This window comes from Ranitomeya imitator, chromosome 5 (assembly GCF_032444005.1).
Source record: "Ranitomeya imitator isolate aRanImi1 chromosome 5, aRanImi1.pri, whole genome shotgun sequence".
Classification (NCBI taxonomy): domain Eukaryota; kingdom Metazoa; phylum Chordata; class Amphibia; order Anura; family Dendrobatidae; genus Ranitomeya; species Ranitomeya imitator.
The window spans coordinates 414,921,452-414,937,386 of NC_091286.1; the positions used below are offsets into that span (position 1 = coordinate 414,921,452).

General features: G+C 46.5%; 1 protein-coding gene across 2 annotated transcripts in view; it reads left to right on the plus strand.

Annotated features, from left to right (window-relative positions):
- Positions 1–417: 417 nt before the first annotated feature.
- RUBCN (rubicon autophagy regulator) overlaps positions 418–15,935 on the plus strand; it is a 50,345-nt gene continuing 34,827 nt past the window's right edge. Inside the window, exons 1-5 of one of the 2 annotated variants that reach the window (XM_069727030.1) lie at positions 418–546; positions 9,675–9,828; positions 11,166–11,249; positions 13,053–13,209; positions 15,091–15,197. In XM_069727030.1, the coding sequence (XP_069583131.1) occupies positions 509–546; positions 9,675–9,828; positions 11,166–11,249; positions 13,053–13,209; positions 15,091–15,197 (540 nt within the window). In that variant the 5' untranslated portion in view covers positions 418–508. The remainder of the gene's footprint in view (positions 547–9,674; positions 9,829–11,165; positions 11,250–13,052; positions 13,210–15,090; positions 15,198–15,935) is intronic. The other variant, XM_069727031.1, reaches the window with a different exon arrangement.

Sequence of the window (15,935 nt, forward strand, 5' to 3'; positions counted from 1 at the left end):
GCACCGCGTCACAATGGCGTACACGGCAGACATGTTGGGAGCCACATTTGTAGGACTTAGGACTGGAGTTATCACAATGTGACTGTACTATGTGTGTAATGTCTTCTGATCACCACCATGGGCCACAGAATAGACTGCGATCAAGATGGAGGCAGCTGAACTGCAGAGCTGCTTCCCCATAGACGAATACGGGGAACACCAGGTTCTGCGTCATCGGCTCCGACGTCAATGGACACTTGAGAAGAATAGAGGTAGAGGAGACAGGACGTTGTAGCGTCCCATCCGTGCTGCTATCTCCGCGCAGGTCATGACATGACAGACATGTGCACCCAGGCGCCCCCTGCAGGCAGACATGTGCGCAGCACACGCTTCACCAGTGGTGGCTCATGGTACTTGTAGTCTTCATGTTTGCCGGAAGTAGGACGCACGAGTGGTGTGGGCGTGGCTTGGGCAGGGCTGGCTTGTGTTTTGAGGTGTGAGATGGAAAGTGTCTGCACCGGGCACGGACATGGAGATCAGCGGCCTGCACCGAGAAGTACCCGCGGGGTGAGGCACAGCATCTGATTGTGGGGGCATAGCCGAGCTGCGGGGGTGGTGACAGATGAGGGGAGCAGTCAGAAGTGGGCGAGCAGTGACAGATGGGGTAGGGGGTCACTGATATGAGGGAATCGCTATCATGTACGGAGTCACTGGTAAATGAGGGGTTACAGAGAGGTAGGGGGTCAGTGACAGATGGGGATCACTGATATGTACGGAGTCACTGGTAAATGAGGGGTTACAGAGAGGTAGGGGGTCAGTGACAGATGGGGTAACTGATATGTACGGTGTCACTGGTAAATGAGGGGTTACTGAAAGGTAGGGGGTCAGTGATAGATGGGGTCACTGATATGTACGGAGTCACTGGTAAATGAGGGGTTACAGAGAGGTAGGGGGTCAGTGACAGATGGGGTAACTGATATGTACGGAGTCACTGGTAAATGAGGGGTTGCAGAGAGGTAGGGGGTCAGTGACAGATGGGGTAACTGATATGTACGGAGTCACTGGTAAATGAGGGGTTGCAGAGAGGTAGGGGGTCAGTGACAGATGGGGTAACTGATATGTACGGAGTCACTGCTAAATGAGGGGTTGCAGAGAGGTAGGGGGTCAGTGACAGATGGGGTAACTGATATGTACGGAGTCACTGGTAAATGAGGGGTTGCAGAGAGGTAAGGGGTCAGTGACAGATGAGGTCACTGATATGTACAGAGTCACTGGTAAATGAGGGGTTGCAGAGAGGTAGGGGGTCAGTGACAGATGGGGGTAACTGATATGTACGGAGTCACTGGTAAATGAGGGGTTGCAGAGAGGTAGGGGGTCAGTGACAGATGGGGTCACTGATATGTACAGAGTCACTGGTAAATGAGGGGTTGCAGAGAGGTAGGGGGTCAGTGACAGATGGGGTCACTGATATGTACAGAGTCACTGGTAAATGAGGGGTTGCAGAGAGGTAGGGGGTCAGTGACAGATGGGGGTAACTGATATGTACGGAGTCACTGGTAAATGAGGGGTTGCAGAGAGGTAGGGGGTCAGTGACAGATGGGGTCACTGATATGTACAGAGTCACTGGTAAATGAGGGGTTACTGGCGCTCAGCAGACCTGGGAATGCAGATATGGGGTGCCATAATAATGATAGAGGACTGGACACGTCTGCATTGTGACGGCTGTTTGTCGTTTTCCCCATTTTTCCCATCAGAACAATAGACACATAGGTGGAACCCAGTAGGCTCCATTATTGGTGTGCTGGGCAGTGGATCACACAGACTGTGGCTGGATGGTGACAGCGGCCGCTCTGTGCTAACCCGGCATTAGAAGATCTGTCATAGATCTGGGCACGAAAACAACTGAAATGCACAGACCTGTCAGTCAGTCAATATCAGGTGGTTGGGGCAGACCCCCGCACTCCCACCTTTCAGCTGGTATCCTCTATAGCAGCTGACATGCAGTACCTGGAGCTGCCACCTCACAGTAGATGGCGCTGTTCTGCTCTGTTCAATCTTTACATCCAGCCCCACTGAAGCTTGTAACAGATGATCTTTTGGGGGGAGGGGGGCAGGTGTCAGACCTCCACCGATTTGATGTTCATGACCTACCCCAAAGATTGGTGATCAATATCATGATGGGGTGATTTAATCTCTTTGGTCTGCACTGTGCGCCCCCCTGAGCCGCCAGCAGAGGTTAGGAGAGCACAAAGTCACTGACGTGTTGGCGCAGAGGTTGTCACTGTTGTGCTCCTAAGATAATGTGCAGGGCGGCGAGCAGTAAACTATGGAGTGAAAAGTTCCTCTGTTCCGCATGTCCCCCTATGGTTCCCGCTGCCCCCCAGATGGCTGGATGGGTGACATTCCTCACCTCCTGCTCATGCTTGCCTTGCTCTAACTAGGTCACATTAACACTTTGTGGGTTTGGCGGCTTTTGTTGATCACAACCTCGGAGTTATGTAATAGATGTCCTGTGAGACAGTCGCCGGGTGTGCTAGCCTCTGTGTCCGGTGGGGATCTGTCGGTGCATAGACATGGGGTGGCGGTGTATACTGCTCTCACCTGTCCAACGGAGAGTAGAACTAAAGACCTGTACGGTTCCAGCCCTAGTGTGGTGATTGCCGCCGTCATGCTGTGTAACATTACTCTGTGCTAATGCCATGCGAGCGTTGGCTCCTCCAGTGCCGCTTTGCCGCCCTCCGCTGGGTATTTTTCTTCTGCAGTAAATAATTAGTACTCGCGATGTAAGGCCTAGTTGTAGATCTGTGGGCGTTAGTCACAATTGTCAGCGGCCCGTGTGCCCATCTCCTCGATGGGGGGCTGCAAGGGACCTCAGGGGGCAGCTTGTCTCCTATGAGATTGATGCTGAAACCCAACATGTCTGATTCTTCTCTCTCTGCATCTGTTGGGACAGTCTGCACCCCCCATCAGATAGTCACGCAGGCTAGCCAAAATTGGTTCAACCTATGTGCATGGGGGTCTTTAGGTAAGGAGACTGATGACGGATGTGATATTGAATATGATAAAATATCATATTTAATTCGTAGTCTAATTAGCTTATCTCTCATGCAGGAAAATGTACGTTTTATTTGCGTGTTTTCCTCATAGTTTTGAATGAGATGAGAAAAATCTGCAAGTAAAACACAGGAGTTTACATTGCGGTTCTGAAGCAGAGAATCCGCACTGAACTGGTGATGGTGGGCGTCTGACCTGCTCTTCCTTTTGTCAGGCCTTGTTCCCACCATGATCTTTGGGTGCACTTTTGCGTTTGGTGTTGCGTATTTTTTGCTGCATTTTACAGCAGTAAAAACCGTTCCAGCAAAGTGGAGGGAACAACTAGAAATCTGAGGCCCGCTGTTTTTTCTTTACGCAGCATAAACTGCGGTGCTTGTTTCAGATCCACAATGTGTCAATTTCTCATGCGGGTCCGCTGAGCTTTATGTCCCCATAGACTTCCATTAGATGTGGAGAATTCGCAGGTAAAAATCGCACAATAATCTTTAGCCCCATTTCCGCAGCGGAAACGCATAAAAAAACTGCATGTAATCTGCATAGGATTGCATCAATAAAGTTTCAATAAAATATCAAGACGTATCAAAAACAAAGCAGGACACCCCAAAAAGAGACAAAAACTGGAGCATTAAATAGCGCAATGAAAAAAACGCAAGTGACCGAAGTTACATAATAGGTGCAGAAATTCTGCAACGTCAGAAACTCAGGCTGCTGTCACACTATCAGTATTTGGTCAGTATTTTACCTTAGTATTTGCAAGCCAAAACCAGGAGTGGGTGATAAATGCAGAAGTGGTGCACATGTTTCTATTATACTTTTCCTCTATTTGTTCCACTCCTGGTTTTGGCTTACAAATACTGAGGTAAAATACTGATCAAATACTGCTAGTGTGACGGCAGCCTCATTGTGGGAATGTAGCCGTGCAGGGATAACAGTACCTGCAGACCCCAGTCGGACCCCCACCAATCATTTCTCATCTATCCTGTCTGGCTGCTAACTTATTTTCACTGGACAGCCCCTCTAAATCCTGAAGGCGAGCTCAGTGAGCAGCATGTGTCCTCGCTGAGGACGTATGTCCTATATTGAGCTCGGGGTGACGCACCCATTTACTACACAGTCATATATTAGTCATGTACACAGGCCTCCATAGCAGTGCATGATGCGCAGACATGGGAGCGGCCTTATTACTGGTGTGTAGGTCATCAATGATGGGACGATGTGATAACAAAGTATAGAAATAGCAGCCGGTGTCTCCAGTCCTGAGAATGTGTAATCCAGTCACAGATAATCCAGTCACAGCAACCTTTGCTCGCCACGTCACGGCCATCGCTTTCTGCCGTGTACTGCTGCGCTCTTCTGAGGGCGACATTACAGATTTGTGCTGTGCAACAAAAGCAGCCTCTTACAGTTCCAGCGACGTATTAGAAGTCCCATACCCACTGCTTTTTTTTTTTTTTTTACACAGCGTAAACTGACCTGTGGTGCTTGTGTGAAAGCTGCAACACCTCACTTTCTCTTGTGGGTATGTTGAGTTTTCTGTGTGGATTTTTACCATAGACTTAAATTACTTGCGGAAACTCCTGAGGTAAAAAACGCTCATGCGTCCTTAGCGCGACTCCGCTGAAGAGGCACACTAAAAACGCAGCTAATCCGTATAGCAATTAAGTTTTTTGAAAGCCAAATACCAGGAAGTTTCAAAAACAAAGCAGCTTTATTTAAAACACAGGTAATCTAAGGCTATATGCACACAATGCGGATTAGGCTTAGGAATTTCTAGTGCGGATTCTGCCTCTCCTGGCAGAAAACGCACCTGCGGATTTGTCGAGTTATTTGAGCGGTTCCGCAGTGTTCTTTTGTGCGTTTTTGCTGCGGTTTTCCTGCGGATTTGCTGCGTTTTTTACCCCTGTGGTTTTCTATAATGGAATGGGTACAAAAGCGCTGCAGATTCACAAAAAAGAAGTGACATGCTACTTCTTTTAAACCGCAGCGTTTCCGCAGCTGATTTTCCGCAAAGTTTGCACAGCATTTTTTTTCTCATTGATTTACATTGTACTGTAAATCAATTGCGGATCTACAGCGTTTCTGCACCTCAAAAAACGCTGCGGATCCGCAGAGAATCCGCAACGTGTGCACATACCCTTAGGCTATGTGCATACCTTGAGTAAATGGACGCAGACATTTCCTGAAGCATGTTTCTCCTGAAAAGCTATAAAAGATGCTGTGTGCACATACCCTGGAGGAGAAGGAAAAACTCCTAAAAATGTAGAATTTTCCGCAACTGTTTCCACTTAAAATAGTTGTCTGATTTGTCGATCTCAAACATCTCCATGGCGGGGTGATTGCCCACGTTGCATCTTTGCACATGCATCCGGAACTGTGCCCACTGGCCCTATAATTTGGTTTCCAAATCGCCCTGCCGTTGGGCATTAAGCATGGTTGGCAGAGTTCTGGACACCTCCAAGAAGAAGCACTCGGGAGTCTAGAAATGTGATGTGGCCTCGATGCGGTTCATAGTGATGACGTGGTGGTTTTCTATCTGCTTTCATGCAAAATCATCCTTTTAGATTCCCTTTAAGTGGCTCAATAGAATCAGAAAATGAGTTGTAGTTATTAGTTCCAATCAAGTTTTTAGTTTTGTTTTTTTAAGACTCATAGGCTCTGTTTTATGATGACCGGCATTGATCACTCCAGTCTTGGCATGTTGGAGAAGCTCGTGACCCCTCCTAATTAATAAAGTGGCATGCAGCTCCATGTACTCCAGTCAGGGATTAGAGTAAATTAGGTGGGCTATGGCGTCACGCCCCTGCCCCTTCCCAGCTCCGCACACTTGGGTAGTGCGGGGCAAAACTAACATGAAAATACCAAAGCAGAATTTTTTTGTGCAACTCCTATGTTGCATAAAAAACTAGCAATTTATAAAAACCGATTTATGCCAGAATTGTTGCGCAAACGCTTTGGTGAATCATGACCGTACTTCTGCAAGACTCCTTTTCAGCAGAGGCAGGATTACAATAACTGATAACTCCTCTGCAATCACAGTATGTGATGTCACAGCTTTCACGATCACTTTTACCCAAGCTCATTAGATGCTTCTATACAAAAGATAGTTGGGGACAATTGTGGCTATGTACATGATATTAATAAAAAGTATGAGACTAGAAAAGCCCCAGTAGCCAGATTGAAAATGACAAAAGGATTGGATCGGTGGAAGTTCAGGTTCTGGTGCCTGACCCGAACATTTTTAGAAAAAATGGACTTCCCTAGAACACTGTACGCTGTGTGGTACTGCCGTGACCAACAGCCAGTCGATGACCTCAGCGGTTTTGAAGGGGTCATCCCGTCTACGCTGGCAGAGCTGCAGTCCTAATGATTGGCTGCCATGCTACCGATATGACGTCAGACACCAGGAAGGGGAGTACAGTTATTTGTTACTTTAACAGACTGCAGCCGGGGCAGAACTAGTGCTGTCCTTTTCTCCCAGACAGCCCACATACCCATAGTTACATTGATCCATACACAGATCAGTTTTTGTGTCCGGTCCGTGAGACCGGTAGCCAGTCCTAAATCAAGTCAATGTAGGATACACAGCACTCTGTGGAGGGTGGATGTTGGCGCTCAAGTAGGGTCTCCAACCCGTATCAACAAATATAAGAAACAAACTTGGCACTCAATTTTTTCGGAAGAAGGGTAAGGTTGTTTATTTCACATCCTGACAAACAGATCAATTGCTGAACGTTTTCGGTCCAACACGGACCTTCCTCAGAGCAATATAGTTTATCTAGTACAGAAACCAAAATTAAAATTACCAGGAAATAAAAGAGAAATAAAGAAAGCGAACATTATGGTCTTCTGAAATTTTGTCAGATTCTTGTTAACCTACATTTTGAACATACATTTTATGCAGTATGTCACATATGTTGCACAATAAGTTGTAGCAGTATGAAATCGTATCCAAAGGAAACAACAATACTATCCGTGCGTCAACATTAACGCTGAGGAAAACCGTAGTGAAAAAGGATATACGGTAAGTGCTCCTCAGAGTGGGAGGTGAGGAACCATTGTGGGTCTAATTCAGTGACGTAGATGGTTTCTCCATATTATCCCTGGTACAGCGTGCCTATGGAAGTAAATGCAGTGATGGTCCTTCCCTTGGATGTAAAAATTCACATGGGCATGTGTAGCCACTTACATAGGCCGTAGCTCAGGGAATGATGGCACCCGACTATCTTCCAGTCTAAATAAGCTGGTAAATGTCTGACTCAGCAGCACATTGATGCTTGCTGCCGATAACATGGTTTTCTAGCCACAGAACAATTGTACCGCTGATAGGATTGTGGTCGGCTGGTGTAAACAGGGCAATAAACCACTGATAAACAGAATAAATAGGTGCTAACATCATGGCCGCCAAACAAGAAAACCAAGCTGCCTGAAATGTCCTGTGTGACCCTGAAGATCTTTTCTACATGCTGCCATACAAGTTTACTCACAAGTGGGCTGGAAATGTGCTTGCACTTCACACACGACATAGCACGCTGGGTTCACTTAGTTTTTAGCTTCTGATGCTATTTTCATCCACCACGGCTGACTGACTTCCCAAGGTGAAGCCTACAGTGAAGGCCTCATTAATCTGGCTGCAGCTCCGCAGGCCGGGCGGATCCATGGATGCTGCATTGGATGACAGAACACTCGGACTCTTTTTGGCGCTTCGGTTCTCTGCTTTCTTATCACTTTGATACTTGTGCATTTTCCGTATTGATGCAGTAACTGAAGCGTGTATTCAGGAGACATGCCTGGCTAACCACAGCCCCAGCTGCTGCATGTCAAATGGGCAGAAACAAGTCCCACTGTGTTATGAGGAAAGGGCTGTGCAGTTATAAAGATGTACTTTACATAGAGGTGTACGCTATGGCCAAGTATGAGGCCCACCCATGAGCCCCAAACTTCTATTTTAGTCAGCTGCTGAGAGGGCCAGTGTCCTAGCTACTCTACGAGAGACCCGCTGTCAGACTCCTCTGGCAACTGCTTATCTCTAGAGAATGAAAGGATCGGCATTCCGAAACCAGACAAGCAAGATCCTTATTTCTCTATACATCATCAGTCCTGGGAGAATTGGGATGCCCCTATACAAATTAGGCTACGTTCACATTAGCGTTGCGCCGCTGTTGCGTCGGCGACGCAGCGGCGACGCGCCCCTATGTTTAACATAGGGGACGCGTGCGTTTTTTGGGTGGCGTTTTTCGCCACGTGCGTCGTTTCCGACGCTAGCGTCGGACGCAAGAAAATGCAACAAGTTGCATTTTCTGTGCGTCCGAATTTCGTCAAAAACGACGCACGCGTTGCAAAACGCGCGCGTTTTTGCGCGTTTTTACATGCGTCGCCGACGCAGGGCGGCGCAACGCTAGTGTGAACGTAGCCTTAGACTGCTGGCTCAGCCAACCAAAACCCGCAGGTTCGTCCAATATTGGTCTAATGTGTGTGGTGTACTTTGTGTGGGCTGTGGGTTCACTTCATGTATTCTTATGAGAGTAACATTAAGGGCTCGTGCATGTGACAGTATTATCGGTTCGACTGTGATCCAACCAAACATCTGATCGCACTCAGACCAATGTTATGCTATGGGGCTGTGCACCTAAGATTTTTTTTTCTTCCTTGGACAGAACCTGTCTGGTGAGGGGATCACACTCGACCAGACCAGTCAACAAAGCCATTTTACTCATACAGAACCATTAATTCCACAGTTCTTCACATACATTATCAACACCGTCCCCATTGGGGCTCATAATCTATCTTCCCTATCGGTCTTTGGAGTGTTAGAGGAAGCCGGAGGACACCCTTGCAAACACAGGGAGAACATACAAACTCCTTGCAGATGTCCTTGGTGGGATCTGAACTCAGGACCCCAGTTCTGCAAGGCTGCAGTGCTAACCACTGAGCCACTCTGCTGCCCCTCTTTATCTTCTCATCATTTGAGAGAATCGGATCCAATTTTATAATCGAACTCTGAGCAGAGTTGGATCATAGTGTGATTTGCACAATTGACCCGATTCTCTTGAATGAGACAAAATAGTCGCCTGCATCTGCCCTTGGGATTGAAAATGTAGAGGACCTGACTTCTCACCTCACAATTCAGTAAATCATAGTCCAGGTCAAAAAGGACCAAAGCAGAGCCGATAATTCAGGAAACCCACCGGCAGACAATATAAAGTTACTGCTATTTCCCTTATATACATTACAGATAGACCATACGTTTTCTGTTTGTGCTTTTTGACGCCATACTTGGGGGTTTTCACCTTATTTTCAGACCTAAAAACCCAAACCAAACTCCAGGGAAAGGAGAGAATTGGCCTGTTGTATTGGATTTCCATTGACCGATATCTGCAGACCTTCGTCACAGACACTTGACCGAGCTGCCTTCCACATATCAGATATGCAGTAAGCAGCTGGCATTTGTATTTTCGCCCTGACTTCACACCCATAGATTCTGTAGAAGACCATCTGATGAGTGATCATTTCTAGCTACTGTAAGTTAGTTGCTCCGAAATTGTTGTGGTCAGCCAAGGTTTCTCTAGGTTCCTGTGCAGCTCGGCTTTTTTCCTTTGTTCTTACTCATGATGATAAAACGTGTTTGTGCCAATCTTCAACAGGGATGAGCACTGGTGGCTCCTGGACAATCTGAAAACCACTGTGGAAGGTCTGGTATCAGGCAACAGCCGAAATGTGTGGTCGAAGTATGGTGGTCTTCAGAGACTTTGCCGAGACATGAGCAGCATTCTTCAGCATGGGCTTATGTGTGATCAGGTAATATCGCGTCCCTTAAACATAATAAGATAGAATTGTTCCATTATCCGTCTGGATGGGATCTAGATAAAATGGGGTACTGATGTGGTGTACCAGGTGTAACAATGACTAGTGCGCTAGTGCAGAACGGAGCAGTACTCGGGAATTGTTAGGCTAGGGTCACACTAGAGTTCAGCATTCAATGATACTGTTCAGTAATGGGACAAGTGTGAAGCTAGCTTCACAAGTATATCGCCAGCAAAATCTTAATAGGGTTACTCCATGAGAAACCTTATGTCCCTGGCTGCTATATTGCATCATGGAAGGGGAGCTTGTGTGACATGGGGAGCTTTCTCATGCTTTCTAACCACTTAAAAGGAATCTGTCAACAGGTTTTTGCCACCTAATCCGCGAGCAGCATAGTGTAGAGAGGGATCTTGATTCCAGTGATGTCACTTACTGGGCTGCTTGCTGTAGTTTTGATAAAATCACAGTTTTATCAGCAGGAGATTATCACCAGAGGACTGTTAAATAGTAAACTTGCCATGTAAGCCTCCATATTCATGAGCTCTGTATATCCCCACACCACCCCTGATTGTCAGCTTTCTGCCTATACACAGTGTACAGACTGCTGCCAAGCAATGATGTGGGCGGGTTATACAGAGCTCAGCATTCAGGGAACTGGTTGATCTGCAGCAGAGAAGATGGTGATTTTAGCAAAACTGCAGCAAGCAGGCCAATAAGTGACACATAGCAGAAACCTGGTGACAAATTCCCTTTAACCCCTTCACCACATTTGCATATACATACGGCGCATGTCGTGTCTCCCCTTTTGATGTGGGTTCCGGCACTGAGCCCGCATCTTTTCCGCTGATTTGATCAGCTGACATGTGTACCTTAACAGCTGCGGGTGGAATCTCGATCCACCTGCGGCTGTTACCATGTTAAATACCGCTGTGAATCTCTGACAGCAGCATTTAACGTGCACTCGCTGGAAGCGTGTCACAAACCCCGCCCATCGGCACCCGTGTCACATGACCACGGGTCGCCGATGGGTTGGCTTGACAATTCGGGGTCTGTAGGAGACCCCTGTGGTTGTCATAGCCCATTTTCTATGAGCGCCACCCAGTGGCTGGTTAGGCAATCCCTGCTTGTGTTGCTGCTGTCTAACATCCGTGAATCATGCAGCCCCGGGGACTCAAGCTTATTATCCGGCTATCTTGTACGTGCTTTTATCACACCCGAGCATGCTCAGATGATACCTTATCCGAGTACGTTCGCTCGTCACTACTTCTTAGCCCAGCGCCAGGTCCAGACTGCAGCCATTAGATGGATGTTATCCCATTGTCTTGTTTCAGGTCTACAGCAAGCAGCAGAACTACTGGAACTTTGTGAAGAGCAGCCCACGACTCTTCCCTGGATCGTCTCCTCAGGTGGAGCAGGTAAGAATAAGGCAATGTGTGACCTGAGCAGATGGTCACAAATGTTGGTGTCCACAGTTCACCAGATGCTATTCTTGTGTTTATAGAACAATTATAATAGTAGTCATCCACATGTAGTCCAAAGTATATTTATTATAATGATCCATATTATACTCCTGAATTTCACCTGTGTTTCTTAACCCTTTCCCGACATCAGATGTAATAGTGCGTCCTATGGCAGGTCCTCATGTATGGGAGCGGTCTCAGGAGCTGAGCCCGCATCATACGCTACAGATGCTGGTTGTAGCAGCAGCAACCAGAGCTTTCACTGACAGCGGCTGTTTAACCATTTAAATGATACGATTGCCGATAGTGGAAACACAGCATCTCCCCTCCGCCTTCTGCGATCACTTAGGATTACAGGAATGCAATGGGTTGTTAAGGCGCCATCGGCCTGCTAAAAGCCCTGATGGCTGCCATCTTTGTCTTCCTGAGACGTCTAGCTTGGGCTGGAGCTTCAGATGAGTGCCATTTTGTCTATATACTACAATACAATAGTTCAGCAGTATATAGAAAAATCACGTGATCACAGATTCAGGTCCCCTAAGGGGATTAGAACTTCTGCCATGGGGCCCCATGACTTCTCTGTACGCCCCTGCCCCAACCCACCACCATGTCACTGGACTTGGAATTTCTTTCCACATTTTTCAGCACGTTATATAATGAGGTGAATGATGTACTGTAATCCCAAACTACAACTTGTAGTCCTCACATGTTGATGGGAAATTAAAAAAGTTACGACCCTTGGAAAAAGGGGGACGGAAAGATCGAAAACTAAAATAGGCTGTGACAGGAAGGGGTTAATAAAAATGCCTGCTAATGAATATTCGCTCGGTGCTCAGTCCTTGTCCATCACTTGTAAATGTCCTAATTTAGGAGCTTCCTACATGTTGACAGCCGGCTTGTCACCAGCAATAAGCATCGTTGGTCAGGGTGTTTCCGGAAGCTCTTCCTCAGACTTGGGGCTCCTTTACACATCAGTTTGTCATGGACGGATGGACTAGTACCTATGACAGTCTATGGAGCTGCTCACATGTCCATGATTTTTTACAGATCGAGTGGTCAATGCAATGTTGTGCAGACACGTCTGATATTGAGCTGAGTGTCGTATCAAACTCTGCAATTAAAATCTATGGGTCCGTATAAAAAATTAGCAGCACTCGGATGCCATCCTTGTGCTGTCTGTTTTTCACTGACTGATCGGAAAATGTGGAGAAAACGTCTTTTTTTGTTTTTTTCTGGGTTTTTTTTATTAGTGGAAAAAAAGCTGCTGAAAATCTGATGGTACTATTGAAAATCATTACAACACAACCATACCAAAAGATAAAATATTGCAATTGTTCTGGTTGTTTTTAAAGTGAATGAGGCTGACTTACAACCTACAGTTTTTGCTTTTCTTTTGGAAGAAAGCAGCCAAGATCGGCAAGTCTATTTGTTTTTGAAGGTGATGGCTTCCCGTCCATCATTCGCCTAATCTGTGGCCTACGTGGTGACAATTGCATGTACAACTTATGACTCATGAGGCCAGTGATTGACTGCAGCGGTCACATAAATGATTGCTAAGGTGTCATCACTGGCAGTACTAGCTGTATTGAAGCTGCAGGGGTGTCTGGAGACAAGTAAAGCGTGTTTCTTTATTCTATCCTCTACTCCTTGGCTAGTTTGGTCATTGTTAATAAGATGCAAGGCTTCACAACCCTCAAAGTTTAAGGCAGAGAAGTGATTTTTCTGTGTCTGAAAAGGTTTCTTTGCTTCTTTATCTAGTTTCTCCTATACTGTGAAAACAGCCAGAGGAATGGCGATGGTACCTGTGAGGACAGCGGCAAGTTATGGTTACAGCATAGCCTGCAATTTCACAGTCTCTCAGCACAACTCAAGGTCCTTCTTGGTAGCCGACAGTACACCAAGAAGTTCTACTCCGGTAATTTTCCTCGTATCGTAGTACCTCCCTGGGTCTCCACCAGTGATCAGTCTGCCACCTTCCACCAACTTGGTCAGCAAGCTGTTACGTCAGATTTCTAGCCTCACTTCGCCCCTCCCAGTCATCTTGGCAAGCTCCTCACATATTTATGTCCTTCAGCTCCCGGGATGTAGGCTAATATGAGATGCCTATTGGCATGGACGGAGTCTAGCTTTCTGTATTGTTTTCTGCCAGCAGAGATTGATGGAGGAGCAGCCAGGACTATTATACGTGATTAGACCACTCTTGCTGGGTCACTGATTTTGATATTAGGTGGAATCATTATTTGTATCTATTAGAGTATACAGTATATCATTCTGTGCACAGTTCCCATGGAGGACAAGCTGCGGTAACTTTCAGACATCTAATATACAGCACAGTTTCCCACTTATGGTGCCTCTACCATAGGAACTCTCATTCTTGATTTATAAACCTGTTTAAATAGGTCACCAACTACCCAAGAAAAGCAGAAAATGCTTGCTCAAAAATTCATTCTCTGCAGCATATCAACCTGTCTAAGCGGAGCCTGTGCTGCCGAGAACCATGACAGGCTATGCAATTAACAATCATTCTGTGCCCATGGAATCGTGGTCAGCCTTCCTAAAAAGGCGATATAACCACTGCCAATTGGCTTGAGAGTAGCCAATTGAGGATCATTTAACGCCCATGGTTGGCCAGTGTAAATTCAGCCTTTTCTTGTGGCAAGCAGTATTGTGTGGGTTTGGTGACATCTTCAACTTGCTTAACTGTTCACAATAACAGAAATTTTGACCATGGGTGTCCAAACTTTTACATGCCACTGTAGAAGATGAGTGCCTTTCTTTCTCTGTGAAGATGGAGGCTCTTCATAGAGAAGGATATCAACACTGATTTTTCTAGTAAGGCCGAATGCCCATGTCTGTGAAACACGTGCAGTACTCGGATTGCAATACATGGTCCGACCACTGGGTCTCCTGACCTGAGCTCATTTCTATAGGCGTATATGAATACCGTATTTTTTGGATTATAAGACTCACTCCCCCACCCTCAATCCAAATTGTAGCTGCGGTGGAGCTGGGTTCCATGGTCGCTGCTGCAAAAAGCTTCTGGTGGAGGCAGGAGTGGGGTGATGCTGCAGGCCCCAGGCTGGTAGGATAGGGTGTTCGAGAATGTGGTGGCATGGACAACATTTTGTGACAGCCTGAGCCCCGCACTTTCCATATTCAATGTTGTGGTGGACTCCGGGAAAATGTTCACCAGAGGCGGCACATGCACACACTGGGATCTCGGCTCCCAATATCTCAGTTGCACATGCGCTGCCTATGGTGGCCATTTTCCCGGAGTCCACCACAATAAAAAGTATGTAAGGTGCCAGGCTTTCACAAAATGTTGATGGAGCCCCCGCATTGCCGAACACCCCGTCCTTTTCCTGGGATGGCCGCCATGCACAGAGGGGACAGGTGACCTTAAATATACTTTATTTACTCACCCCGTCCTACCAGCCTGAGGCCTGCAACATCTCTGCCAGTTTCTGCAGCAGCGACCCTGCTCTGTCACCCTTCAGGTAAGCTACCGTAAAAGCACGCACCAACATTTTTATAAAAGAAAATTTTTCCTCCCCAAAATTTAGGGTGCGTGTTGTAATCCACAGAATACAGTAACTTGTCTCGGGTCAAGAGAACCAATGGTCGGGTCAGGTATTGCGATCCAGCACAGCCCGTGTGTCACAGACATGTAAATTTGGCCTTGCTGTATACACGCAGGTTATGCATAATGGTGTTTCAAGCAGTCAAGATAAACTGGTGAAAAATGTTAAATGTCCCAAATAATGTAACCGTACACTATATTTTCTTGCCCCTGAAGATTCTGCCTTTCTGATGAGTGACATTCATGTCACAGCCATGTTTCAGTGTCTGGAAGCTGTGGAACAGAATAACCCTAGACTACTAGCACAAATTGACCCATCAGTGGTGAGCATACCGATCTGTCTGTATCTATCTACAGCTGCAATCAAAAGTATTCAACCCCAATTCCAAATAAGGCCCCTTTCACACATCAGTTTTTTGCTACCAGTCGCAATCCGTTAAGTTTAAAAAAAAAAAAAAAAAAAAAGTATCCTGGAACTGAATGCTGCTGGATCCATTTTTTTCTCATAGACTTGTATTAGCGATGGATGGCCTCACGTTTTATCAGTCATTTGCCGGATCCGTCGAAAATTGTTGGGCCGGAGACAACGGACGAGGAAACGTTTTTTGTGTACGTCGAAAAAATGGACAACAACGGATCCGTTGCTGTCCATCGTTTACTCGAATAGAAGCCTATGGGCGCTGGATCTTTCAAATGACGGAATTCGTCAACTGATTCCGTTTTTTTAAACTGAGTATGCTCTGATTTTTTCTTTTTTAGGATCCAATTAGCCAGATCCGCTAGTTGGATCCAGTGAAAAAAACGGCTTAGTCGCATCAGTTTTTCATAATCTGCGACTGATCCGTCGAGCCAACGGATTGTGACTGATGGCAAAAAACGGATGTGTGAAAGAGGCCTTAATTTTAATAGTAGTAATGAGCGAATGTGCTCAGAAAAGGCATTATCCGAGCATGTTCGGGTGCTAACCGGGTTTCATTTGAGTGCTCAAAAATATGTTCGAGTCCTCACGGCTGCATGTCTCGCGGCTGTAAGACTGTTTGTTGGGCAATCCTTGCATGTCT